General features: G+C 43.5%; 1 protein-coding gene across 7 annotated transcripts in view; it reads right to left on the reverse strand.

Annotated features, from left to right (window-relative positions):
• Positions 1–27,691, reverse strand: part of LOC124616753 (DNA-binding protein P3A2) — a 127,727-nt gene that overhangs the window by 64,147 nt on the left and 35,889 nt on the right. For 6 of the 7 annotated variants that reach the window (XM_047145125.1, XM_047145122.1, XM_047145124.1 and 3 more), the window contains exons 7-8: positions 11,326–11,634; positions 10,334–10,597 (exon numbers count right to left, since the gene is read on the reverse strand). In XM_047145125.1, the coding sequence (XP_047001081.1) occupies positions 10,334–10,597; positions 11,326–11,634 (573 nt within the window). The remainder of the gene's footprint in view (positions 1–10,333; positions 10,598–11,325; positions 11,635–27,691) is intronic. The other variant, XM_047145127.1, reaches the window with a different exon arrangement.

Consider the following 27,691-nt stretch of genomic DNA (forward strand, 5'->3'; position numbering starts at 1 on the left):
CAGAACGATGCTTTCGGAATCCGCATTGGGCAGGTGTTAAAAGACTGCGGGATTCCAGCCACCACGCTAAACAGTAATTCACCATACGCTCCAAAACCTTACAGACACTACTCGTGAGAGAAATGGGGCGATAGCGAGAGGGGAGACGTTTGTCCTTTCCAGGTTTCGGAACAGGAACGATGATAGCTTCCCGCCATCGTCTGGGAAAAGTACTGTCGGTCCAAATTCGATTATAAAGGCGAAGGAGGTAACGCAGACTATGGGTTGATAAATGCAGCAACATTTGGACGTGGATACCATCCGGTCCTGGGGCGGAGGAGCGAGAAGAAGAGAGTGCATGTTGGAGTTCCCGCAAGGAGAAAACAGTATTGTAGCTTTCGCAATTTTGAGGAGAGAAAGCAACAGGCCGCACTTCCGCTGCACGTTTCTTCGGGAGAAACGCTGGCGGGTAATTTGAAGAGCTCGAAATCTCAGCAAAGTGCTGACCCAACGAGTTAGAAATTGCGACGGGGTCCACTAATGTGTCATGCGCGACAGTGAGCCCAGAGACCGGGGAGAAACTAGGCGCACCTGAGAACCGTCGAAGCCGACTCCAAACTTCCGAGGAGGGAGTGAAGGTGTTAAATGAGCTAATAAAGAATTTCCAGCTGGCCTTCTTGCTATCGTGGATGACACGACGGCATCGCGCTCGGAACTGCTTATAGCGGATACAGTTGGCCAAAGTAGGATGGTGGCGGAAAACGCGGAGAGCACGCCGCCGCTCACGTATTGCATCATGGCATGCCTCGTTCCACCAAGAAACTGGGGGGCGCCGGGGCAAATCGGAGGTGCGTGGTATTGAATGTTCCGCAGCTGTAAGAATAACGTCGGTAATATGTGTGACCTCATCGTCGACGCTGGGAAGATGACGGTCATCAAAAGTCGCTAGAGACAAAAAAAGTGTCCAATCGGCTTGGGCAAACTTTCAGCGTCGCGGGCGCATGTAGGGCAGTTGAGGCTGCAGTCTAAGGACACATGGAAAGTGGTCACTGGAGTGTGTATCATCAAGAGCGAACCATTCGGCGCCCCGAGCTAGTGGAACAGTACCGACCGCAAGGTCCAAATGAGATAAATTTGTCGTGGAGGCAGACAAAAATGTAGGGACCCAAGTGTTGAGGCAAACTAGATATGCTTGGTGGAAGACGTCTAGCAATAGTGAGCCACGTGGACAAGGATGTGGAGATCCCCAAAGCGGGTGGTGGGCATTGAAGTCCCCAACCAGCAAATATGGGGGTGGAAGCTGACCAAGAAGATGAAGGAGATCAGCTCGTGCCATTGGTGTGGACGATGGAACGTATACAGTACATAGAGAGAACGTGTATCCGGAAAGGGAAAGACGGACGGCGACAGCTTGGAAGGAAGTGTTTAAATGGATTGGGTGATAATGGAGAGTTTCATGGAGAAGAATCATGAGTCCTCCATGTGCTGGAGTGCCTTCAACAGAGGGGAGATCATATCGGATGGACTGAAAATGAGGGAGAACAAAGCGGTCATGGGGACGCAGCTTTGTTTCCTGAAGACAGAAGATGACCGGCGAGTAGGATCGTATGAGGACCGACAATTCATCCCGATTGGCTCGAATGCCGTGGATATTCCAGTGGATAATGGACATAGGGTGAACAGAAAATGGAGGAATGTGACCAAGGTCGCGGTCAACTCAACGACTGCTCAGAGCTTGCGACCGACAGCATGGAATGGCATTCATTCAGCCGAAGGCAGAAGATCCTGATCCATAGGTTGGTCAGGAGCAGCTCCTGCCACCAGCGATCGGCCGGTTGAGCGGCCGCCAGCAGTGCGCCTCGGCGACACAGAGGATGGCCGAGGGCGATTTCTGCCAGGTGGTGCTGTAGATGGGACACGCCTTGGCAGAGAAGGAGAGGAACTGGGTTTCTTTGTAGCCTTCTTGGAAGTATGATGTTTAAATGAAGGACGAACCGATGGTTGGGAAGTTGCGGTACGTAAAAACTCTTCATGAGGTCTTGGTGTCTGACTTTTGGGCTCGAGATTTAGCAGAACTCGACGAAGGGTGAGCCAGAGAGTGGGCAGGTGAAAGTGGTGAGGTTGAACGGGCGATCTTTGCGCTGGCCGATCTGACAACCGTGGCACTAAAGGTGAGGTCGCAAGTCTGCGTGGCCACCTCCTTTGTTGGCCGAGGAGAAGCAAGGACAGTGCTGTATTTTCCTTTCTGAGGCACGGTGGGCTGTCGACTGGCGAATAATTTTCGAGCAGCAAAGGTCGACACCTTTTCCTTTACTCTAATTTCCTGGATGAGCTTTTCGTCCTTAAAAACGGGACAATCTCGAGAAGAAGCAGCGTGGTCACCCATACAGTTGATGCAGCGAGGGGATGGAGGTGGACAAGCATCCTCATGGGCATCCTTGCCACATGTAACACATTTGGCCGGATTGGAACAGGACTGGCTTGTGTGATTGAACCGCTGACACCGATAGCAACGCGTAGGGTTTGGGACGTAAGGGCGAACGGAAATTATCTCATAGCTTGCTTTGATTGTCGATGGGAGTTGAACTTTGTCAAATGTCAAGAAGACAGTGCGGGTTGGAATGATGTTCGTGTCAACCCTTTTCATAACCCTATGAACAGCCGTTACGCCCTGGTCAGACAGGTAGTGCTGAATTTCTTCGTCAGACAATCCATCGAGGCAGCGTGTCTAAACGACTCCACGCGAGGAATTTAAAGTACGGTGCGGTTCCACCCGGACTGGGAAGGTGTATAGTAGTGAGGTACGCAGCCATTTTTGTGCCTAGAGGGCACTGACTGTTTCTAACAACAGGGTGCCATTCCGTAATCTGGAACAAGACTTTACAGGACCTGCAATTGCGTCGACACCTTTCTGAATAAGGAAAGGGTTGACCGTGGAGAAGTCATGACCGTCGTCAGACCGAGAAACAACAAGGAACTGTGGCAACGATGGAGGAACTGACTGTGACTGAGACTCAGTGAACTTACGTTTGTGGGCAGACATAGTGGAAGGTGAGGAAACCATTGCGGAAGAATCCGCCATGATTACCGGCGTCTCCGATGGCGCGCTCCTCCCTTGTGGGGGCCCTCTCTGAGGGCACTCCCGCCTTAGGTGATTGTTCACACCTCAGGTCACACCTCCCGACAAACGAACGGAGGGACAAATCGGCACTTTCGGAAGGTATCAGCTCGGGTATTCACCCCTCCCTGGGCCTGGCCGTTACCAGGGGGTACGTACGTGTCCTACCTGTCTACCCGGGGCGGGGAATTACGCGTTACCCTGTCACCAGCTACGCATGGAAGTGTGTGGGTCGGCCTTCAGACACGCACAGGGAGGAAGAAAGAGAAAGGGAAAGGAAAGAAGAGAGGTCTCAAACACCGCAGCGGAGAAAAGGTTAAAGAGAAGAGGTAAGGAAAAGAGAAGCACAAAGGAAGGATGAAGACATACAAGCAAGGAAGGCGAAGAATGCGGTACATTTACAAGCGTCCGTCTCCGGACGTAGGCACAAACCATACTTCCAGAGGGGGAGAAAGGGAAGGTAAGAGCCAGAGGTGAGGGGGGCCAAAGATGGGGTATGGGGAAGGATGCGGAAAGGGAAGGTATGCAGCCCGGAAAGGAAGGAAGGCCACATTAGCTCGGGGTCCCGTGGTCTCTATCCCTCTGTCGTCTATTTCGATATCTACCATTTTGTCATCTGTTCAACAATCTAGAGAAGGAACTACAGTGCACTCTCCCTCTGAAACAGCTTTGGAAAAAGACATTTAATATTTCGGCCTTTAGTCTGTCATCCTCTGTTTCAGTACCATTTTGGTCACAGAGTGTCTGGACATTTTTTTTTGATCAACCTACCGCTTTGACATAAGACCAAAATTTCTTAGGATTTTCTGCCAAGTCAGTACGCAGAACTTTACTTTCAAATTCATTGAACGCCTCTCGCATAGCCCTCCCCGCACTACATTTCGCTTCGCGTAATTTTTGTTTGTCTGCAAGGCTTTGGCTATATTTATGTTTGCTGTGAAGTTCTCTCTGTTTCCGCATCAGTTTTCTAGCTCGGTTGTTGTACCACGGTGGCTCTTTTCCATCTCTTACGATCTTGCTTGGCACATACTCATCTAACGCATATTGTACGATGGCCTATGGCTTTTAGCCACTGGTTGGTGATAGACTGCTGGTCTGCTTCATCCTGGAAGCAGGGCACCTTGGCAGGTGTCCCCTTCACTGATGATGATGATGAAAGAGGACACAGCATCTCTGGTTGCACCCAAGGTATGGCTACCACTGGTGCACTGCGTTTGGGTGTCGAAGAGATGAAGTCCCCTCCTCTAACATACACTGACGTGTGGGTAGAACCAGGAGTCACTGTTTGCAGCCTTGTGTGGATTTCGACACATTTGCAAAATTTCACATTGTAGTGATAGGGGGGAGCCACTCATACCTTTTCATATCATCTTTATACGACAGGTGGTCAAGCATTTTATATTCATTGTACTACTACTCTCTTGAAAACTGGATCTTGGCAAACAACAGGGGGAGCCTGACCTCATGTGTTGCCCTTTTGCATGTGCCACATGTAGCCTCCTTAGAACAGTGGGAGGACATGGGTTCAAAACTTTGACACCAAAAACATCTCGTGGGGAGGACAATTGCATCTGACGTCGCACCTATAAACCACAACCTTGAGTTTCTCATGCAAAACATTTCCATGGAACACTAGGATGAAAGCTCCAGTGTACACCTTATTGTCCTTAAATACTCTTTGGAGTTGCTTTGAGTCATCAGTCTTCTGACTGGTTTGATGTGGCCCACCCATGAATTCCTCTCCAGTGCAAACCTCTTCACCTCAGAGTAGCACTTACAACCTATGTCCTCAATTATTTGCTGGGTATATTCCAATCTCTGTCTTCCTCTACAGTTTTTATCCTCTACTGCTCTCTAGTACCACGGAAGTCATTCCCTGACGTCTTAACAGATGGCCTATCATCCTGTCCCTTCTCCTTGCCACTGCTTTCCACATATTCCTTTCCTCTCCAATGCTCTGCAGAGCCACCTCATTCTTACCTTATTAGTGAATCTTATTTTCAACATTTTTCAGTAGTACCACATCTGAAGTGCTTCTATTCTGGTTTTCCCACAGTCCATGTTTCACTAACATACAATGCTATGCTCCAAATGTATGTTCTCAGAAATTTCTTCCCCAAATTAAGGCCTATGCTTGATACTAGCAGACCTCTCTTGGTAAGGAATGTTGTTTTTGCCAGTGCTAGAATGCTTTTTATGTCCTCCTTACTCTGTCTATCGTGAGTTATTTGGCTGCCTAGGTAGCAGAGTTCCTTAACTTCAACTGCTTTGTGATCACCAATTCTGACATTAAGTCTCTCACTGTTCTCATTTCTGCTATTTCCCCTTAATTTTTTCTTTCTTTGATTTACTCTCAATCCATATTCTGTACTCATTAGACTGTTCATTCCGTTCAACAGGTCCTGTAATTCTTCTTGACTTTCACTGCAGATAATGTCACCAGAGAATCTTAACAATGATATCCTTTCAGCTCGAATTTTAATTCCACTGTTGAACCTTTCTTTTACTTCCGTCACTGCTTCTTGAATGTACAAATTGAATGGTAAGGACTAAAGGCTACATCCCTCCTTAAAACCCTTTGTAATTGGAGTCAACAAGTCTTCCCTCACAGACACATTCGACGTACTCTTTCAACCTACCTGCTCTCTCTCCTCTGTGTTTAACAATGGAACTAGAACTCCCACTGCATTCTTAATGTTACTACCCTTCCATTTAATTTCACCGATGGTTGTTTTGACTTTTCTATACGCTGAATCAGTCGTTCCAGCAATCATTTCTTTTTAGATTTCTTCACACTTTTCCTGCAACCATTTTGCCTTAGCTTCCTTGCATTCCTATTTATTTAGACTTATTTCTGTATTCCTGATTTTCCCAAACATTTTTGTACATACTTCCTTCATCGATCAACTCAATTATTTCTTCTGTTACCTAGGGTTTCTTCACAGCTACTCCCTCAAACCTCCATTTTTGTCTCCAACTTCTGCGATTACCTTTTTCAGAGATGTCCATTACTTTTTAACTGAAATGCCTACTGAACAACTCATTACACAGTACCTATATCCTCAGAGAACTTCAAGCGTCTCTCTTCATTCCTTAGTACTTCTGTATCCCACTTCTTTGTGTGCTGGTTCTTTCTGACTAGTCTCTGAAACTTCAGCCTACTCTCATTCACTACGAAATTGTGATCTGAGTCTATATCTGCTACTGAGTAATCCTTAAATTCAATATCTGATTTTGGAATTGCTGCCTGACCATAATGTAATCTAACTGAAATCTTCCCCTATCTCCCAGCCTTTTTTAAAGTATTCCACCCCCTCTTGTGATTCTTGAACAGAGTATTTGCTGTTACTAAATGAAATTCATTGCAGAACTCAGTCTTTCTCCTCTTATTCCTAATACCAAGCCCATATTCCTCCATAACCCTTTCTTCTACTCCTTCCCCTACAACCGCATTCCAATACCCCATGACTATTAGACTTTCGTCTCCCTTTATGTACTGAATCACCCATTTAACATCCTCATATACCTCTTTATCTTCAGCTTGCGACGTCAGCATGTATATCTAAACTACTGTTGTAGGTGTTGGTTTGCTGTTGACTATGATGAGAACAGCAGTATCACTGAACTGTTCCCAGTAACTCATTCTTTGTCCTGCCTTCCTGCTCATAAACAATCTTACTTCTGTTGTACCATTTTCTGCTGCTGTTATCTTACCCTACACTTATCTGTCCACAAACCCTCATCTTCTTTCCCTTTCACTACACTGACACAGTGGAGTGTACACAGTGTCACCTTACTAACATCCCAGTGCAGTTCCAATTGCAAACAGAATCCTGAAACAGTGGGTTATAAAGAGAGCAACTTAAGTCACCAGCTTATGAAAAAGCACATCCTCAGTATGAAAATAATTACGGAATTCCTTCACTATCCTCATTTCACAAGCTATCAATGAAGCACGTTGTCATTTCTCCAAAAATAGTTTCGATATCTTGAACTGTTTAGGAGATGCAGTAAATGTTATATGAATAATTCTCTTTTGCTTTATTTCGACGCACGTGGGTAGAACTGAATGCACTATATAAAATCGATTTTCTTGAGATTGGAGATACATATTGGCCTCCTCCTGAGTTTAAAGAAAAATTCAATGTGTTAGCTAAATTTCATAAGCAGCAATGTATGATCTCACACACACCAAATGCAAACTCATAGTCTGCTACATAAATGCAAGATATTACAATAACTATGATTATTAAACCTTGACAGGGCAGGATTTTCATAACTCAAGCAGATGAGTGGCACAATTTTTACACATGCACAGAATAGCTGTACTTATGTTTTGCCAAGGTAAACGTATTAGGAAATTCACAGTTTAATCTTAATTTAATCACACAACAACAAAATTAACTTATATTGTATGAGCAAAATAACTGTTTCATAAAACAAAAATTAAAACTTTCGTTTTATCACTCTGTGCAACACAAAAATGTTACCCCCAGTAATGACCCCTTGGAGCATTAAAAAGCATAGTTGCATCAGATCCCTTTCAAAAACTTATTTGATTACTAATTATTTTGCAGACATTTGCCTCACTCTGAGATTGTTGTGCCAGTTCGGATCTGGGTCATTTTCTTGTGTGTATCTTAATTTTTTTTTCCTCACATAGCTCACTTTTTATTTAATATTACTGCAGCTCACCTGGACATATGACATTATAAGAGTTATCCATTGCCCTCTGCCAGGCATGTAAGTATGAATTGCAGAGTAAGTATGAAGATTTAGATGTAAGATAGACTGCTGCTAACTGTAAAGATGACCGACTGAGTTGCAGACAGGCACACTGAAAAGACTTTTAGCCAAAGATTACTCTAGGGGCGAGAGAGGGGACAGAGGGGGGCGAGAGAGGGGATGCAGGGAGAGAAAGAGAGAGGGGGAGTGGGAGGGGGGAGAGAAAGAGAGAGGGGGAGTGGGAGGGGGGAGAGAAAGAGAGAGGGGGAGTGGGAGGGGGGAAGAGAAAGAGAGGGGGAGTGGGAGGGGGGAAGAGAAAGAGAGGGGGGGAGGGAGGAAGAGAAAGATGGGCGGTGAGGGGGTAGGTAGGGAGGGAGAGAGGGGGAGGGTGGGAGAGAGGGGGGAGGTGGAGGGAGAGAGGGGGAGGGTGGGAGAGAGGGGGGAGGTGGAGGGAGAGAGGGGGAGGGAGGGTTAGAGGGAGAGGTGGTGGGAGGGAGAGAGGGGGGAGGGAGGGAGATAGGGGGGAGGGAGGGGGAGGGAGGGAGAGAGGGGGGAGGGAGGGGGAGGGAGGGAGAGAGGGGGGAGGGAGGGGGAGAGGGGGAGGGACGGGGAGGGAGGGGGAGAGGGGGAGGGAGGGGGAGAGGGGGAGGGAGGGGGAGAGGGGGAGGGAGGGGGAGGGAGGGGGAGAGGGGGAGGGAGGGGGAGGGAGGGGGAGAGGGGGAGGGAGGGGGAGAGGGGGAGGGAGGGGGAGAGGGGGAGGGAGGGGGAGGGAGGGGGAGGGAGGGGGAGGGAGGGTGAGAGGGGGAGGGAGGGTGAGAGGGGGAGGGAGGGGGAGAGGAGGAGGGAGGGAGAGAGAGGGAGAGAGGGGGAGAGAGGGAGAGAGGGAGAGAGGGGGAGAGAGGGAGAAAGGGGGAGAGAGGGGGAGGGAGGGAGGGAGAGAGGGGGAGGGAGGGAGGGAGAGAGGGGGAGGGAGGGAGGGAGAGAGGGGGAGGGAGGGAGGGAGAGAGGGGGAGGGAGGGAGGGAGAGAGGGGGAGGGAGGGAGGGAGAGAGGGGGAGGGAGGGAGGGAGAGAGGGGGAGGGAGGGAGGGAGAGAGGGGGAGGGAGGGAGGGAGAGAGGGGGAGGGAGGGAGGGAGAGAGGGGGAGGGAGGGAGGGAGAGAGGGGGAGGGAGGGAGGGAGAGAGGGGGAGGGAGGGAGGGGGAGAGGGGGAGGGAGGGAGGGGGAGAGGGGGAGGGAGGGAGAGAGGGGGAGGGAGGGAGAGAGGGGGAGGGAGGGAGAGAGGGGGAGGGAGGGAGAGAGGGGGAGGGAGGGAGAGGGGGGGAGGGAGGGAGAGAGGGGGAGGGAGGGAGAGAGGGGGAGGGAGGGAGAGAGGGGGAGGGAGGGAGGGGGGATAGAGGGGGGAGTGGCGAATTTGGCCAAAAGCTACAATGTTTAACAGTCTTTTTTTGTGTGCCTGCCTGCAACTCAATGGGTTATCTTTATGGCGATCAGCAATCTATCCTTTTCTTAATATTACAACCTGGAGTCTCCACTGTTCGATTTTTCCTAATGGATATCCTTCTAGCCCAGAACCTTGTCTTATTTTCCTTTATTACTACCTCTGAAGTATAATCTGTTATGTAAATGCAGAATGCCTTGAGCAGGTGTGCAGATTTTTTTTAACACAAGCGGGTCTGCGACATACTTTGTACCTACGTACAGGAGAACTGTCTTTATGTTACCAAGGTAAAGTTGTACGAGTAACTTCACAATTTAATCTTAGTTTAATTGTTCAACGATAAAATAGACTTATATTATATGAGCTAATTCAAGGTTTAGTCAAACAACAATAAAATAAACTTTTTTTGTATACTCTGTAGCCAAATACAAGTGTTACTCCCTGTAATGACCTCCTTGGAGCATTAAACAGGACAGTATCATCAGATCCCTGCCAAATACTTATTGATTACTAATTGGAGACAAGTGCCTCATTGCGGAATTGTGCTGCTAGCTCGAAATATGGGTCATTTTCTTGCATGGATCATAAATTTTTTCTCACCTAGCTTGCTGTTTATTTTATATTATTGCTGCTCACTTGTACACAAGACAATAAAACATCTGAAGCAAACAGGTATGACATGAATTTGTAAGCACAATAAAAGAAGACTTGCGGACTCTGTTCATTTAACCCTGAAAACAACTGGCTTATTTCCAAGTACAGTAGTCTAATGGCATATATTGGATGAACTTTAACTATGGACTTGGACATTAGCACTGCTAAGTTCTACTGAACAGGAACAATAAGCAATCTGTAAAGTATAATGTAAAATCAAATAACTTGATCCTGTATAAGATATTTAACAGCAGAAGAGAAAAATAAACATCTATTGCCTGTCTAAATACTCCTGAGAAATACTTCTCATTCACATTTAAGCTTGTAAATTTTCACACATTTAGATGTTTAACACAGACTATATCTGTTCTCATTACATAATCTATTACACAGATCAAATATGAAAACATATACTGTACTGTTGCCTGTGTTGCAGCAGACACTGAACTCCTATTCGCTGTTCCCACAATGGTCGCAGTACCAGTACTGGTAGCAGCAGTGCCCACAAGTGATGCTGAGCCAGTGTTACTAGAAGAGCTGCCAGAAACGACCGCTGTCACAGTCCCGTTGGCCTCTTCATCCTCACTGAATGCAGGGAGCAGATCTTCCCTCCCATGGTACTTGTAGCAGTTGATGACTATTTGGCGCAGAGCATGTGTCCACGATATCTGCAAATTGCGGCACTGCATCTCAGATGTACACGCTCCCAGCACTGCCCGCCAGAGTTTGACGGACAAGTAGGGCGGGTACCATTGAATTCATAAGAAACACTTAAAAGTGTGATTCAGTAACAACAGTTACATGTAAATAAGGATGTGGGAACTGCATGCCAAATAAACAATAGCTGCTAAAAGTTAAAGCTGCAGTCTTTGCTGCTTTCAATCAAAACTAACTATTGTCAGCAATAACACAAGGAAAACTAGTTTTACACACATTATATCTGCTTGCTGTGTGCTACAGACTATCAATTAATGCTTACTAATACTTTTGCTACCACAAAACCACCAAAAACTACTATTGCCACTACTTAATTGAACCAACAGGGACAACTCATACAAAAATTTCATCACTGTACTGGATGAAGGATTAGGTTTCTTTTCTTTTGCGATTCATGACAAATTTGTTTCATGAGAGTATTTATGAACTGGTCACAATACTTGCATATCTGTCCATGCTACTGCCAACAATTGATTACAGAGTACATAACAAATTAATTTTGAAAAGAGAAATACTATAATTAAAAGAAAAAATCATTAAATTGGTATCTTTTTAAGAACCGTAGAGAGATTAACATGCAACTAAAAACTTGAATGGTGAGGTGCTGGAAACAATTTCCTTGGACCTTTTCCAAAGACTCCTAAGCAGAAGGATGAATCAAGTGGGAGCAAGGGGAAAGGAGTTGTGAGCTAACCTTTTGCTTCTCATCCTCTGTGCGCGCATCCATACGCACATTTGCCCAAGGTAGTTCCTTGGGCCACCAAGGAGGTCTCGTCGACTCACGACCCCACCCTGGTTTCCCACGCCCTGTCGAATATTTGAGCATCAGAGGAATGAAGGCTCGCAGTTGTGCTTGAGTCATCTTTTCGACAGGCGTAGGGATACCGTCGATGATAAGTGGAGGTAATTCATACAGCGACGGGTCTTCCTGGACGGGTGGTGGAGCTTGTTGTGCTAATGCAGATTCCAATTCATCCATTATCATTGTGCGGATGTTCCTCATCTGCAGAAAAATTGTGGACAAAATCTAGTTCAGAAGATGAATTTTAGAGGTTAATGAAGAAGATAAAAGATATATTTCTCTGCAGCTAAGATGAGTCTTCAGTTTGAGCCAAGCTTCTCATTATTACACAAGTATAATATTGCATGAAATTATAAAACAATGTCCTTAGAATGTATGTAAATAACTTAACAAAAACAAGAAACTTCAAAATGAGCAATCCCAGTTTCTCTGTATAAAATAATTATGTAACATACATCATGAAAAACTAAATAATCCACATTTGAAAGTAAGCATTTGTTGCCTTCGCAAATGGAAAGGCTCAATGACGCAAACCAATTACTATCTTGTTCTAATATGCGTAACAAAGTTGCTGAATGTTTGAATAAGATTCTGCTAGCTAGATGTGTGCAAATATAATACTCAGCATTTGTTTTACTGTGGTGAAAGTTACGATGTCCTGTTGTAGAGGCTTCTAATGTGTTTACAGTTCAAAAACTTTGTAAATAGGCGAAAGTATTTACAGCAACAGGGCATTAATGTCAACAAATTCACTGTGCCACTCATCCAAACATATGCCACTATCCATTTAATTTTAATTCTGAATATGATAATGGAAAGACCTTGGTGGGATATAAGTAATGCAAGATAACAACTCTCTGAAAAGTTGAGGCATTGAATTGACTGAGAATGCTGCTAGCTTTCAGATGAATTCTTCTTCAGATTTGTGTAGGACACACACACACACACACACACACACACACACACACACACACACACACACACAGACACCCCTGCATGGCTACATTATCCCAGCTGACTAATGTGCATGCACTGCAGCTTCACTTGGATAAGGAGTCTTGTCAAGTGGAGTGGGTGAGGGGAGGAACGAGGACGTAAGCAGCATTAGGGAAGGGTGGCTGACAGTTTAGAGGGAGAGAAAGCAGGCTACATGGGACAGGAATGTGGCACTGGTGAGTTCATTCTAGCACGAGACAACTTCTATTCTCAACCCATTGCCAAATGGGTCACACCCAGGTGGAAGAGCTGTCCAATACAACACCCTGAACACCCTATGCCAATCCTACTTTATCAGAGGCAGGGCCACCTTTGAAGCCAGTAATGTCACATATGTACCAGCTCTGTTGCAACTTCAGTAAAGTGTTTCACATATGCATGATCACAAACTGGGCGTACACCCGAATGGTTGGCCACTACTAAACTGTGGCCAAGAGCAGAGCTAACCACCAAGTGGGGAAATACGAGGGGGGGACCTAAAAGTAACAGAATTTAGTTGTGGTGGGGAGGAAGAGTGGAGGAATCCATTGTTCAACCAGATGTACATTACAGTCACGCCTGAGTCAGTGTGCGAGGTTGTGTTACTGTGAGTGCATCGGTTTGCCCTTGAAAGTTTTTAATAAAATAACTTTTTTGTTTTTGCAAAAATGTGATGGCAGATTGCTGAGAGCAAGGCGCAGCTGTGAAATTTTGTTTTCTGTTGGGGAAATGTGCTGCAGAAACTAGTGTAATGCTTAAGACTGCTTATGGGGATGCTGCCCTAAGTAAAACTAGAGTGAGTGGTTTTCACATTTTAAAAATGGGGAAATGTCAACTGAAGATCAACCCCATTCAGGACACCCCTCAACGTCAAGAAGTGACGAAAACGTTGACAAAATCAATGCCCTCATTCATGAAGACCTTCGCCGAACCACTGATCAATTCTGTGAGATTTCTGGAATATCGTGGACTTCAATTCAGAGGTATCTGAAGATTTGCACACGATAAAGGTTGCAGCCAAATTTGTCACTTGCCTTCTCACAGATGAACAAAGGGAGCACTGACTTCCGGCATGTTTTGACCTTCAAAATCAGCTCAAAGAGAACCCCAAATTTTTTTCCAAGGTTATTACTGATGATGAATCATCATGATATGGATATGCCCCAAAACAAAGCAGCAATCAAGCCAGTGGAAGACAAGTGGCTCTCCTTGTCCCAAAAAGCTCAACAAGTGAAGTCAAATATCAAGACAATGCTCATTTGTTTCTTTGATTGCAGAGATGTTGTGCACGCGCAATTCGTTCTCCCTGGTCAAACTGTCGACCAGGTGTTCTAGTTGGAGGTTTCGAAAAGACTGAGGGAGAGTATCCGGAAGAAAAGGGCAGATTTTTGGAGCACAGGTGACTGGTTCTTCCATCATGACAATGTGCTGAACCACATAAAGCAGTTTTGGTCCAAAATCGGCATGACACCAATTGTCCACCAGCCCCCTCCTCACCAGATCTATACCCTGGGATTTTTTTTTTTTTTTTGTTCCCCAGACACAAAAGGGACATGACACTGTGGAGGAGGTAAAACAAAAATCACTGGAAGGCGTAAAGAATAAATAAATAAAAAATAAAATTAAATTAATTAAGAAATAAAGTCTTATGATGAATTTCCCTTTTTTGTTCCCCCCTCCTAAGTGGGTAGGCACAAGCTTTATTTCTATGGTTGCTTTATGACCCATGCCATCTGATGAATTCTTCCCTCCTCAACAGCAGCTTCTGTGAATCACACAGACTGGAGTTGTCTTTGCAACACATTCTCCAATTCTGTAATCTCCAGACTTCAATCTCCACTAACCACTGTTCCAATTCACCTTGAGCCCCTGCTCTATGCTCTTAACTTCTCTCCTCATGTACTCACACCTCTTCTTCACAGCTCCTTTCTTTGTCTGTTCTCAGTACACCAGTGAAGGTGGGTGTTCTCTGCCTCCCTCCCAGCATCAAACACTTTCTCCCCCACCTCCAGTCCCACTCCACATCTCTTTCCTTCACTTGCTCACTCGGTGAGGGAGAGGGAGAGGGGAGGGGAGGGAGGGAGGGAGGGAGAGGGGAGGGGAGGGAGGGAGAGGGGAGGGGAGGGGAGGGAGGGAGAGGGAGAGGGGAGGGAGGGAGAGGGGAGGGAGAGGGGAGGGAGGGAGAGGGAGAGGGGAGGGAGGGAGAGGGAGAGGGGAGGGAGGGAGAGGGAGAGGGAGAGGGGAGGGAGGGAGAGGGAGAGGGGAGGGAGGGAGAGGGAGAGGGGAGGGAGGGAGAGGGAGAGGGGAGGGAGGGAGAGGGAGAGGGGAGGGAGGGAGAGGGAGAGGGGAGGGAGGGAGAGGGGAGGGAGGGAGAGGGGAGGGAGGGAGAGGGGAGGGAGGGAGAGGGGAGGGAGGGAGAGGGGAGGGAGGGAGAGGGGAGGGAGGGAGAGGGGAGGGAGGGAGAGGGGAGGGAGGGAGAGGGGAGGGAGGGAGAGGGGAGGGAGAGGGGAGGCAGGAGGGGGGATGGGGGAGAGAGATATATCAAATCTATATGTAAGTTTATGCTGGTGCACAGAACAGAGATTTGAAAATATTCCTAAAAGCCAAAATAAACAGCAAAATTAAAGTAGTGCCACAGCACCAAAAACTCAATGCTTGCACATATAAAATCTGAAGCTATGCCATAACGGTTCTGTTAACATCTATATCAAACACTAATTGCTTAAAATGACAGTTATTTTTGAAAGTCTGAAATGATGGAAATCAGTAGGTAGAAGCTGTAGGAACAACATTATTATAATGATTAGGGTAGGATCTAGTGAAATATACTACCTCTAAATCACAGAAGAAGCAGCTGACTGGTCATCTGTTATCTACATAAGGATACACCTGATCAAAAACCATCTAATCCACTGAAACAGTGTCCCTTTCACTAGGGTATTCACCTATTCTTAGCAAGGAATGTCCAATCTTCGTAGAACTAAAGAAATGATGTGAATATGTTACACTGTCTTATATGTCAAACAATTCAGACTACAACGCACAGTTGTTCTCAATCAATATGTTGTAATATCAGTTTATATGATTGTTGCAAAAGTAACCTATCACAGTTTATAAAGCTGTTACCAATCTAAAGCTTGGTCTGAGCAAGTTACTGCTTTACTATATATGATACTAATGAATGCAGTTTGCCCTTGCGTTCCTACCATCTATTTGTAAGGTGAGCTAATCAATTTTGTGGAAACCAGTGTTTTGCATTGAATCTAAATCATGGAATAGCTTGACAATTTTCCTGCACAGAACACATTGGCCTAGATGTGTGGCAGAAGAAGAAAACAAAGTTCTAAGAACTGTCACAAATTAAGACCATTAAGCCATACACTCTCCCATAAAGTGAGTCAAATGGGAAAAACATAAACAAGTAATAATTTGAAATACAAAAAATGTTCCATATTCAAAGTTGTGAGTTATTTATATTATGGTTATGAAGGGTACAATAACTGATGTTTAATGTTACTTTTGCCATTACTCTGTTGTTGTTGTTGTTGTTGTGGTCTTCAGTCCTGAGACTGGTTTGATGCAGCTCTCCATGCTACTATATCCTGTGCAAGCTTCTTCATCTCCCAGTACCTACCGCAACCTACATCCTTCTGAATCTGCTTAGTGTATTCATCTCTTGGTCTCCCTCTATGATTTTTACCCTCCATGCTGCCCTCCAATACTAAATTGGTGATCCCTTGATGCCTCAGAACATGTCCTACCAACCAATCCCTTCTTCTAGTCAAGTTGTGCCACAAATTTCTCTTCTCCCTAAACCTATTCAATACCTCCTCATTAGTTATGTGATCTACCCATCTAATCTTCAGCATTCTTCTGTAGCGCCACATTTCGAAAGTTTCTGTTCTCTTCTTGTCCAAACTATTTATCGTCCATGTTTCACTTCCATACATGGCTACACTCCATACAAATATTTTCAGAAAAGACTTCCTGACACTTAAATCTGTACTCTATGTTAACAAATATCTCTTCTTCAGAAACGCTTTCCTTGCCATTGCCAGTCTACATTTTATATCCTCTCTACTTTGACCATCATCAGTTAGTTTGCTCCCCAAATAGCAAAAATCATTTACTACTTTAAGTGTCTCATTTCCTAATCTAATTCCCTCAGCATCACCCGATTTAATTTGACTACGTTCCATTATCCTCGTTTTGCTTTTGTTGATGTTCATCTTATATCCTCCTTTCAAGACACTATCCATTCCGTTCAACTGCTCTTCCAAGTCCTTTGCTGTCTGACAGAATTACAATGTCATCGGCGAACCTCAAAGTTTTTATTTCTTCTCCATGGATTTTAATACCTACTCCGAAATTTTCTCGTTTCCTTCACTACTTGCTCAATATACAGATTGAATAACATGGGGGAGAGACTACAACCCTGTTTCACTCCCTTCCCAACCACTGCTTCCCTTTCATGTCCCTCGACTCTTATAACTGCCATCTGGTTTCTGTACAAATTGTAAATAGCCTTTCGTTCCCTGTATTTTACCCCTGCCACCTCCAGAATTTGAAAGAGAGTATTCCAGTCAACATTGTCAAAAGCTTTCTCTAAGTCTACAAATGCTAGAAACGTACTCTGTATGAGCACTGAATTAAAAGCTAAATGTTGGAAAGGGTTTTCCTATTACTACACACAGGTGGGGCAATGTATTACGAAAAAGTTATTTGTACACTGAAATCTGTATGTAACTCATTCAACTATATATATGCAGTATTTTATAGTCAAGTGTGCACCTACTGCTATGCAATCCCAAAGACAACATTTAAATACCAGAACATTTTTTCTTAGTCAAGTTAATAAATTCAATTATAAATTGTTTGGCAAGCAATGTAAAAGCCAAGTCATATCCATATCACCACAGAGCAATCACGTAAGCAAAAACTTGTCAACTTTTGGGTAATGATGATCCCTCTATCTCCATCCTGGTCATGTGGCTGTTTTACTACAAATGTACTTTTCAATATCGATATAAAGTTTGTGATTTGCAGTCATAACAAAAATTGCTTGTCATTAAATAACGAATACACTTATGGAATATGCCTTACTTTCATACACACCAGTGGAAAGGATACTGCAAGATAACAGGGTCATGCAAGATTTCTAACAGAACAAATTAGTGCAAGAAATGAACTGATATGGAGTACGCAAAAATAAATACATACATCAAAAAAAGTTTTGCATCACTTCAGTCTGAGAGTTCCGGAACCTGTACAGAATATTGGAATAGAGATCAACATAAATCTCATTTCCGCCCTTTTTACTGCTCATGAAAACCACACATTGCATGTTGTACCACCATACAGCGAGACCTTCAGAGGTGGTGGTCCAGATTGCTGTACACACTGGTACCTCTAATACCCAGTAGCACATTCTCTTGCATTCATGCTTGCCTGTACTTGTCACGGTATACTATCCCCTAGTTCATCAAGGCACTGTTGGTCCATATTGTCCCACTTCTCAACCGCAATTCGATGTAGATCCCTCAGATTGGTTGGTAGGTCATGTCGTCCATAAACAGCCCTTTTTCATCTGCCCCAGGCATGTTCGATGGGGTTCATGTCTGGAGAACATGCTGGCCACTCTAGTAAAGTGATGATGTTATCCTGAAGGAAGTCATTCACAAGATGTGCATGATAGGGGCACAATTGTCGTCCAGGAAGATGGATGTCCTGCCAATATGCTGCTGATATGGTTGCACGATTGGTCGGAGGATGGCATTCACGTATCGTACAGCCGTTACAGCACCTTTCATAACCGCCAACAGCATATGTCGGGCCCCAGATAATGCCATCCCAGCAGGTAACCTCCACCTTGCTGCACTCGCTGGACAGTGTGTCTAAGGTGTTCAGGCTGACTGGGTTGCCACCAAACTCGTCTCCGACGATTGTCTAGTTGAAGGCATATACGACACTCATCGGTGAAGAGAACGAGATGCCAATCCTGAGCGGTCCATTCAGCATGTTGTTGGGCCCATCTGTACCACACTGCATGGTGTCTTGGTTGCAAAGATGGACCTTGCCATTAATGTCAGGAGTGAAGTTGTGCATGATGCAACCTATTGCACACACTTTGAATTGTAACGCAACATCCTGTAGCTGCACAAAAAGCATTATTCAACATGGTGGCATTGCTGTCAGGGTTCCTCCGAGCCATAACCCATAGGTAGCGGTCATCCACTGCAATAGTAGCACTTGAGCGGCCTGAGCGAGGAATGTCATCGACAGTTCCTGTCTCTCTGTATCTCCTCCATGTCCAAACAACATTGCTTTGGTTCACTCAGAGATGCCCGGACACTTACCCTGTTGAGAGCCCTTCCTGGCACAAAGTAACAATGCGGATGTGATCAAACTGCAATATTGACCACCTAGACATGGTTGAACTACAGACAACATGAGCCATGTAACTGCTTCCTGGTGGAATGACTGGAACTGATCAGCTGTCGGACCTCCTGTGTGTCTGTGATACAATATCCACAGTCAACGTCTATCTTCAGGAGTTCTGGGAAGCGGGGTGATGCAAAACTTTTTTTGATGTGTGTATTTTTGTCAGCCAGTTCAATATCAGTTACTGAAATCGTTTAATTCTGTTTTAAAGTTACCCACATACTGGAAGAACAAAGACATGTTGAGTATTTTGAAGTGCATGGACAATCAGCTGATAAAGGAAACTATATTGTTTGCTTTTGAAAGTGTAGCAGAGTTTAGAAAGCTCATGTAGAAATCAAATGTGTTACATTCCAGTTAATGGCACCTATTTAATATTATTTGGGCTACATCAGCAAAATGCAGACCTTTCAGCTATATGCCACTGAAATTTCAAAGCCGTGATATTTGAGGGAAGATTCCTACCAGGTACTACAACATGGTCAACCAAATCTTGCAAAATAGCACGTGTGCACAATATGTTGATGTGCACATGAGGCATGACCCAGCCTACCTCACCGCTACTTGGCAGTTCTTGGCTTTGCTTGGTCCTTCTCAGAACTACTAATCATGAAGTGGCATTTCATGTAGCAGTGTGATGTGCCACTGTTTCTTCCAGCATATGGTGCAGATTTTTTGATCAACACAGCTTTCTCCACTTTGGCAGAATCACAGGGCCAATGCTGTTTATTCCTCACTATTTGCTCATGGTTTAAACAAAGTTTAAAGGTACAACTGTTGCAATGAATCACATACTCAAAAAGAGGGAGTCTAGTGAACCATTGGCAAAGGTCTTTAAAACCTCATGTGAATCACAGTCCTCTTTCAAAGAGAAGGATGATAGTTCTCAATGTCTATTATGCACCAAGATAATTGCTGGGCACTGCAAATTTGCTATAGAATGGCATTACAGCACAACACACATGGAATTTAAAGATTTAGTTGGCAATTAAAAAGTAAACAAGTTGGTGAATCTAAGAGGATACAGTGCTGCACAGCAAGCAAATCCTGGAGAGCTACAGAAGTTTTGCAAAATTAGTCTTTCACAACAAACAATAACTCTCTGCGTAACTAATGGCAGCGGATGTCTACAGGCAGTAACTGACAATGCCATTGCACTCTTGCCCCAAGTCGACCAATGTTTCAGACATGGCACGACTTGCAATTTATGTTCACACATTGGTGCCATTGACAGACACAATGAGAGGGATCAATCTGCTCAAAACCGTTGAAGAGGCCATTGAAGCCATTGACCTGAATTGGAACATGTTGTTCTCAGTACTATCGATGGAGTGCTGGTGATTTGGGGGGGGGGGGGGGGGGGGGTTACAACAAAATAGGTTTGCTGTAGCATTGTTGAGCAAACTCTTTGTTCTAAACCTGCAGGTACGGAGGATGTCATTAAGTTGCTGGCCCAAAATGCACATTTTCTAAGTGGAATGTGTTATTAGACTGTTTCAACAGTTTTTGATGAAATTAAATGATTAGTATGGAGACATTATTTACTATTATGAAGTACGTTGCTTAAGGCGAAGGGCGTACCGGGAACAATTATTTGGTTTTAGACCTGTTATTGTTCAATTTCTGTAGTAAAATGGATAGCAGGGACCAAAATCAGAAAATCCAAAATGGATTGCAGACTACAAATTTTTAGTTGACTTGACTGCACACTTGAGCATCTGTAGTAATGTATTTCAAGGTATGAAGCAACTAGGCCTATATTTGAACTGATGGGAAAAGTGTATGCATTTCAAAAGAAAATCACAATCACATTGTGGAAGGAACAACTTCACACAAGAAACACTAGCCATTTTCCTTATGTCTCTGGTGTTAAAACGCTAATTTTGAAGACTTCATTTCCATGCTGGAAGAAATTCAGGAACAGTTTTCTAAACATTTTCATGATACTGCCAATCTCCCATTTATGTTTGAGATAATACTGAGGGCATTTTCCTTTCCAGTTGAAAGCACCCCCTCTGAATTTTCAAATGGAACTGATTAATCTCCAGCGTAATTCCCGATCAAAATAAAAATTCTTTTACGTTAAAACTGTACAAGACTTTTACTGTTTTCTTTTGGAGGAGCTTCACATCTCTATAATGAGACTGAAAAAGTGATATCTATGTCTGGTTCAACATTTGTGTGAGTGAAAGGTATATTTTGATAAGGAAACTAATTAAATCACGATTATGTGGTGTGTCACATACAATTTTATTGTATTTTCAGTGAACCAAAAATAATAAATAATGGTGGTTTTTTTGTGATATACAGGGTGTGTCAAAAAGAATCCTCTGATTTGGCATGTCTATAATTCTGAAACTAACATATGCAATGAATTTTGTTTTTGATAAACTCACAAAGCTTTTATTCATACTTTTTCATAGGTATTCAATATGCACACCTTGAGATGCACGGCATATGTCAATGCAGTATTCAAACTGTTCCCACACTGCAGCAAGCATGTTTTGAGTTCCAGATTCCACAGCTGCTGTTATGTGATGTCTCAGTTCATTCATTACTGTTGATGTTGGAGGCACATAAACAGAGTTTTTTTGTAAACTGCCACAAGAGATAATCACATATAGTCAGATCCGGTGACCTTGGAGGCCAGTAATGTAAGGGTGAATCTTTTGGTCCAGTGCGACTGATCCATCGTTCAATAATCCTTTGATTTTAAAAATTCCCGCACTTCCACATGCCAGTGTGACAGTGCCCATCTTGTTGGCAAATGAAGTCATTCAAGTCAGTCTCCAACTGTGTGGGAAAAGAAAGTTCTGAAGAATATTGCGATATGTGCTTCCTGTAACAGAGTTCTCGGCAAAGACAAATGGACCATACACCTTTTCCTGTGAAATTGCACAAAATGCATTAAATTTTGGAGAGTCCCTCTCATGTGTACAACTTCATGTGGTTGCTCTATACCCCATATCTGCACATTATGACGGTTCAACTTCCCACTTAAATGAAATATTGCCTCGTCACTAAACATTGAGCGTGGAGGAAAATTGTCATCCTCCATCGTGCAGAAAAGAAATACAGAATGCCCCACGTTGTTTGTCAGCTTCATGAAGATCTTGCAGTAGTTGAATTTTGTATGGTTTCATGTGTAAACATGGATGCAACACACGCTGGACGGACATTGGGGGCATATTGAGCTGCACGGCAAAACTGATTTCTGTGAAATCCTTTTGAAACTGTGGCAGATGCATTTGACATCTGTCAGAAACTCGGGGAAGGTCAGGCGATTTGTCTTTACACAAACAACCTGTTTCACAGGATTGCTCATGTGATAATCGATTGCTCTGTGCTGTAGAATGATCCACGCCATACATAGTACGAAAGTCAAGCTGAATAGTTTTTTACTGAACCAACACTGCACAAAACATGGAACAAAAAATTTTTTCTGTTGTCCCAACACCATTTTTACTAGCACTGAATTCACACACGTATCTCAAATAACGTAATGGTTATGTCTTTATAATTGGATGATTCTTTTTGATACACTCTGTATTTTGTTGAGGGTTGTAATCAATGCAATATCAGTAGAAATATTTTAGATAATGAAGTGTAGTTTCTTTCACATGTAGCTTGCGTTATTTCTTCCTTATTTCATGGCATGCAATAGAGACTATTTGTTTTTCTCTCTCTTTCTATACCTCAGTTTGAAATTTGTTAGAATTTTATGGGGAACATAATAGCATGTACAATATTTCTGGTGTACACGAACTTCATTTTATTTTTGTAGGTGTATTTTCTTGTATCTACAGTCAGTAATAGCATAATATTGCTCTTCATAATGTGTACATAGCCTCAGATTTATGAATTTCCTACTACAGCATAGCAGCATGTATGCCATTCAATGTTCCTTGCACCTTCTCTGCAATCTAAGGCAATGTGTTTGCAGTTTCTCCCCCTCTTCTCATTCAGACAGTGTCGCATGGTAGTGGGAGAAGTTTACATTCATATTAGAGAGTTCTGCACACATGTCCCTGTATTACAGTCAAAAGCGGTATGTCAAGGTGCCAATTAAACTCTCTATAGGCCACGTTATCTCTCCTTGGACTCATCCCCAGCCAGAAACAGAGAGTGTGAACTTCTGAAACCAAACAAAGGCCAGAAAAGAGGTAAATTATGACTGAGAATTAGTTCCAGTGAAGTATTGCTTCCCTACGCTGACAAAAGGTTTAATAAGAGGATAAATCCTCCTAGCCTATCCACGGTCATATGGAGCAACATTGTGCTGAAGCGCCAAATAAACTGGTATAGGCATGTGTATTTAAATAGAGAGATATGTAAACAGGCCGATATGGCACTGCCGTTGGCAACACCTGTATAAACACCAAGTGTCTGGCACAGTTGTTAGATCAGTTACTGTTGCTACAATGGCAGGTTATCAAGATTTGGGTGAGTGTTACAGTTGGCGCACAGCGGGACACAGCAACTCCAAGGTACCAATGAATTGGGGATTTTCCTGTATGACGATTTCATGCGTGAGCCGTGAAAATAACGAACCCGGTAAAACATCAAATCTCCAACATCACTGTGGCCAGAAAAAGATCCTGCAAGAATGGGACTGCTGATGACGACTGAAGAGAATCGTTCAATGTGACAGAAGTGCAACCCTTCTGCAAATTGCTGCAGATTTCAATGCTGGGCCATCAACAAGTGTCAGCGTGTGAACCATTAAACGAAACCTCATCGATATGGGCTTTCAGAGCCGCAGGCTCACCCTGACTGCATGACAAACCTTTACGCCTTGCCTGGGACTGCCAACACCGACACTGGACTGTTTATAACTGGAAACACGTTGCCTGGTCGGACGAGTCTCATTTCAAATTGTATCGAGTGGATGGATGTGCTTGGGTAAGGAGACAACCTCATGAATCCCTGGACCTTACATGTCAGCAGGGGACTGTTCAAGTTGGTGGAGTCTCTGTAATGGTGTGGGGCATGTGCAGCAGGAGTGATATGGGACCCCTGATGACACGTCTAGATATGACTCTGACAGGTGACACGTATGTAAGCATCTGTCTGATCACCTGCATCCATTCACGTCCACTATGCATCCCAACGGACTTGGGCAATTCCAGCAGGAGAAAGTGACACCCCACACATCCAGAAAACCTTCATACTCTTACTGTTTTATGAAGAGCCCTGCAGGATCCACGGTGTCAATTCCCTCCAGCATTACTTCGGACATTAGTAAAGTCCATGCCATGTCATGCTGTGGCACTTCTACGTGCCTGCGTGGGGCCCTACACAATTTTAGAAGACAGCTGTACCAGTTTCTTTGGCTTCTCAGTGTATTTTGAAAATCACAGAAAACTTCACAGGTAAACAGCTATGGCTTACTGTCAATATATTTTCTCATCCAGGTGACCCACGAAAACCCAGATAACAAAAAGTATGTTCGAAACCTTTTACTGGCACAAGGAAGTACTGTGAAGCAATCAAATTAAAGCAGAAAAAACATTTTGAAAATATTATTAATTTGATAAATACATTCCAATTGTGTAGAAACTTGTGTACTAATGGGAAAACCAGGTAAGACGACCCCCCCCCCCCCCCCCCCCCCCCCCCACACACACACACACACACACACCTCACCAAGAAAATATTTCCAGCTGTTACATCCTCAATAGTACTATCATAAATATGAGCTGACATCTCTTTATCACATATCATTGAGTATATTGTTGTGGTAAGGAAAACAATAATGAAACTGAGGTAATCCGCACATTCTACACCTCTGCCACCAGTATGGCAATGCATACCAATACAGCGCACTCATTTGAGGAGTGTACCGTTCGGCTGCTCCAGGCCCCTACCAGAGGCCATTGACCTACATCTGCATCTGCATCCTGCAAACCACCATGAGGTGCATGGCAGAAGGTACATCCCACACTCCAAGTTATTAGGGTCTCTTCCTGTTTCATTTCATATGGGGAGTGGGAAGAACGGTTGTCTGAATGCCTCAGTGCGTGCAGTAATTATTCTAATCTTATCCTAAGGATCCCTATGTGACGGATACATAGGGGATTGTAGTATATTCCTAGAGTCACCATTTAAAGCTGGTTCTTAAAACTTCGTTAACAGTCTTTCTTGGGATATTTCATGTGAAACTTTATTAATAGACTTTCTTGGGATAGTTTATGTCTATCTTCAAGAATCTTCCAGTTCAGTTCCTTCAGCATCTTTATGACTCTCTCCCATCCAGTATGTCAAGCGAGAAAAGTGAAAGCTGGGTTTCACATAATCGATTATTTTCAGACACCATGCTGGTTGGCATCAAGGAGGTCATTCTGCTCAAGATACCTCACTACGTTTTGAGCTCGGAATATGTTCTAAAATTTTACAACAAATCAATGTTAAGGATATTGGACAGTAGTTTTGTGGATCGCTTCTACTACCCTTCTTGTAGACACAAGTGACCTGAGCTTTTTTCCAAGAACCGGGCACAGTTTTTTGTTCAAGGGATTTATGATAGATTGTAGTTAGAAGAGGGGCTAACTCAGCCACAAATTCAGTTTAGAGTCTGACAGGGAATCCATTGGGCCCTGGAGCTTTGTTCAGTTTTAACGATTTCAGCTGTTTCTCAATATTACTGACACTAATTCTTATTTCATTCATTCATCTTTTCAGTGGTATGAGGATTAAACTGGGGCAATTCTTTTGGGCTTTCCTTTGTAAAGGAACATTTAAAAATTAAGTTAAGCATTTCAGCTTTTGCTTTACTATCCTCAGTGTCAGTTCCTGTCTCCTTTGCTAGGGTCTGGACACTTTGGTGCCACTAACAGCCTTTACATAAGACCAAAATTGCAGCAAATTGGTCTGCAGCCAATAGCAAGTGGCCTCTGGTGGCGAAAATGAGCCAGCAGTCTTGTGTATGTTCTCTAAACTGTATTGTACTTATGCTGCCACACTGTGACTTAACAAGAAGTTGGTTTCTTGTGCCAGTGTCTTTTACTGTGTTTGGCATTAGAACAGAAACTAACAAGAAGCTCTACTTCCCAACACTGATCTATTGCTCGCGTCACAGAAGATGGCACTTCCACACATAAAGGCGAAGCAGTGAAGGGATGAGAACTGCGTATGCGCGGCAGCAGAGAGCAGGCAAACCAAGTCCATGCTGCCAAACTGCATTGCTGCGGGCAACAGTCAAACTTATTTGCCTACGGTACATCAGATCTACGAGGGAAATAGTAAATATTAAAACCAATTTCGGTCAGTCATCTTGAGAGAAATATTAATTCACGTCTTGACGACACTGCATCCACTGCTCTACAGATTTACTCTGTGTGAAGTCAGGAGGCAAACTTTGTGAAGATACTAAGTACAATTTTTCTCAAAATGACAACTGTCTAACAACATGATCATTGAAACTGCTTACAATAATCATCATTTATTGCAATTTGAACTGTATTATAAGTAAAAATTTAATACGCAACGAAGTTAACGTCAAGCACAAATCGAAATCATTATATTTGCTTTACAACTGTTTCTACACAATAGGATTTCTAAAAATGTGTATAAGGTGTGTGTGTGTGTGTGTGTGTGTGAGTGTGTGTGTGCTGAGGTGTTTGACTCTAGTTTAGTGTAATCACTGCACATAAAAGAAGAATTATGTGGTAGAAAAGACTAATGAAAAGACTATTGTAATACTGGTTAGTAAGTTGTCATTTTTCACTGTTAATGGCGATTATCAGTGTAAACTAACTCGTCTGACATTGCAGTCAGAGACCGCATTTATAATCAATTGAACAAGCAAACAATTAACCACTGCGAATAACTCCAGGGAACGATGACCAATAACACTGAAAACCACCGATATCTCGACAAGTAACAGTTACTGTCATTTTAGGGTCTTATCTGGTTCGTGTCTTGAAAATGACAAGGGTTTACATGTGGAAATATTGGACGTTTGACAAATTTATCCAGCTGCATTCTTGTGTGTTATTAGAACATACAACATGGTGAGAGAAGCTTAACTTCTAATTGGGCAATATGTTCAACATTATAGTCTGCATAATTCAAAGGATACAAAGTCCTAATCAAAAAGGCTAGAAAATTCTCATTATTATGTATGCAACTGATATGTTGACAAAAATTTTTGAAACCACGAGTCTTTAAAACTAAGAAATATTATTACTTTGCTCCAAAGCCTACATCACAATACCACCATACTTCTACTTGAATATGTTTCCGATCGACCTAATTGTAAATTTACGATGATAAGTTCAAGGCTTATATCCATCATCACTTCCCTGTCAAATTATTCTTTCTGAAGCTTTTCAGCACGTCGCACACAAGGTGCCCACACTACACGTGGGGTGTTGCCTATTGCCTCATGCACAAGTGATTCAGTGAAAGTTATCTTTAATATATATATTTTTTTTTTTCCTCCCACATAGCCTTATTCATTGCCCAAATAAATTCAATACGTCTAAACTGACAGTGTCACGTGGATAAACGCAAAACTGTGTGACCCCTTTCACACGCAAGGAAGTCAAGTTTGTACATTCTGTCATGTGACTTGCATAAATTAACGAACTGCGGGAAATCGGGACGAGTCTGGTTTACACTATGCTTAATATTTTTATTTTTAAGCCAGGGAAGACTACCTACTTCTTTGGTGTTTATACTTGGTGTTTTCTCTGTAACAATTGAATTATAACTGGCAGTGACCGACTTCGGAGCAAGGTACGACAAGAATTGTGAATCACGTCATGAAACTAACAGCGTTCATTTCCGAATGGTAGTCACTGCAGTTTTTCTTACACATAAATACAAGTTTACTCTCAGA

Source organism: Schistocerca americana, chromosome 5 (assembly GCF_021461395.2).
Source record: "Schistocerca americana isolate TAMUIC-IGC-003095 chromosome 5, iqSchAmer2.1, whole genome shotgun sequence".
NCBI lineage: Eukaryota > Metazoa > Arthropoda > Insecta > Orthoptera > Acrididae > Schistocerca > Schistocerca americana.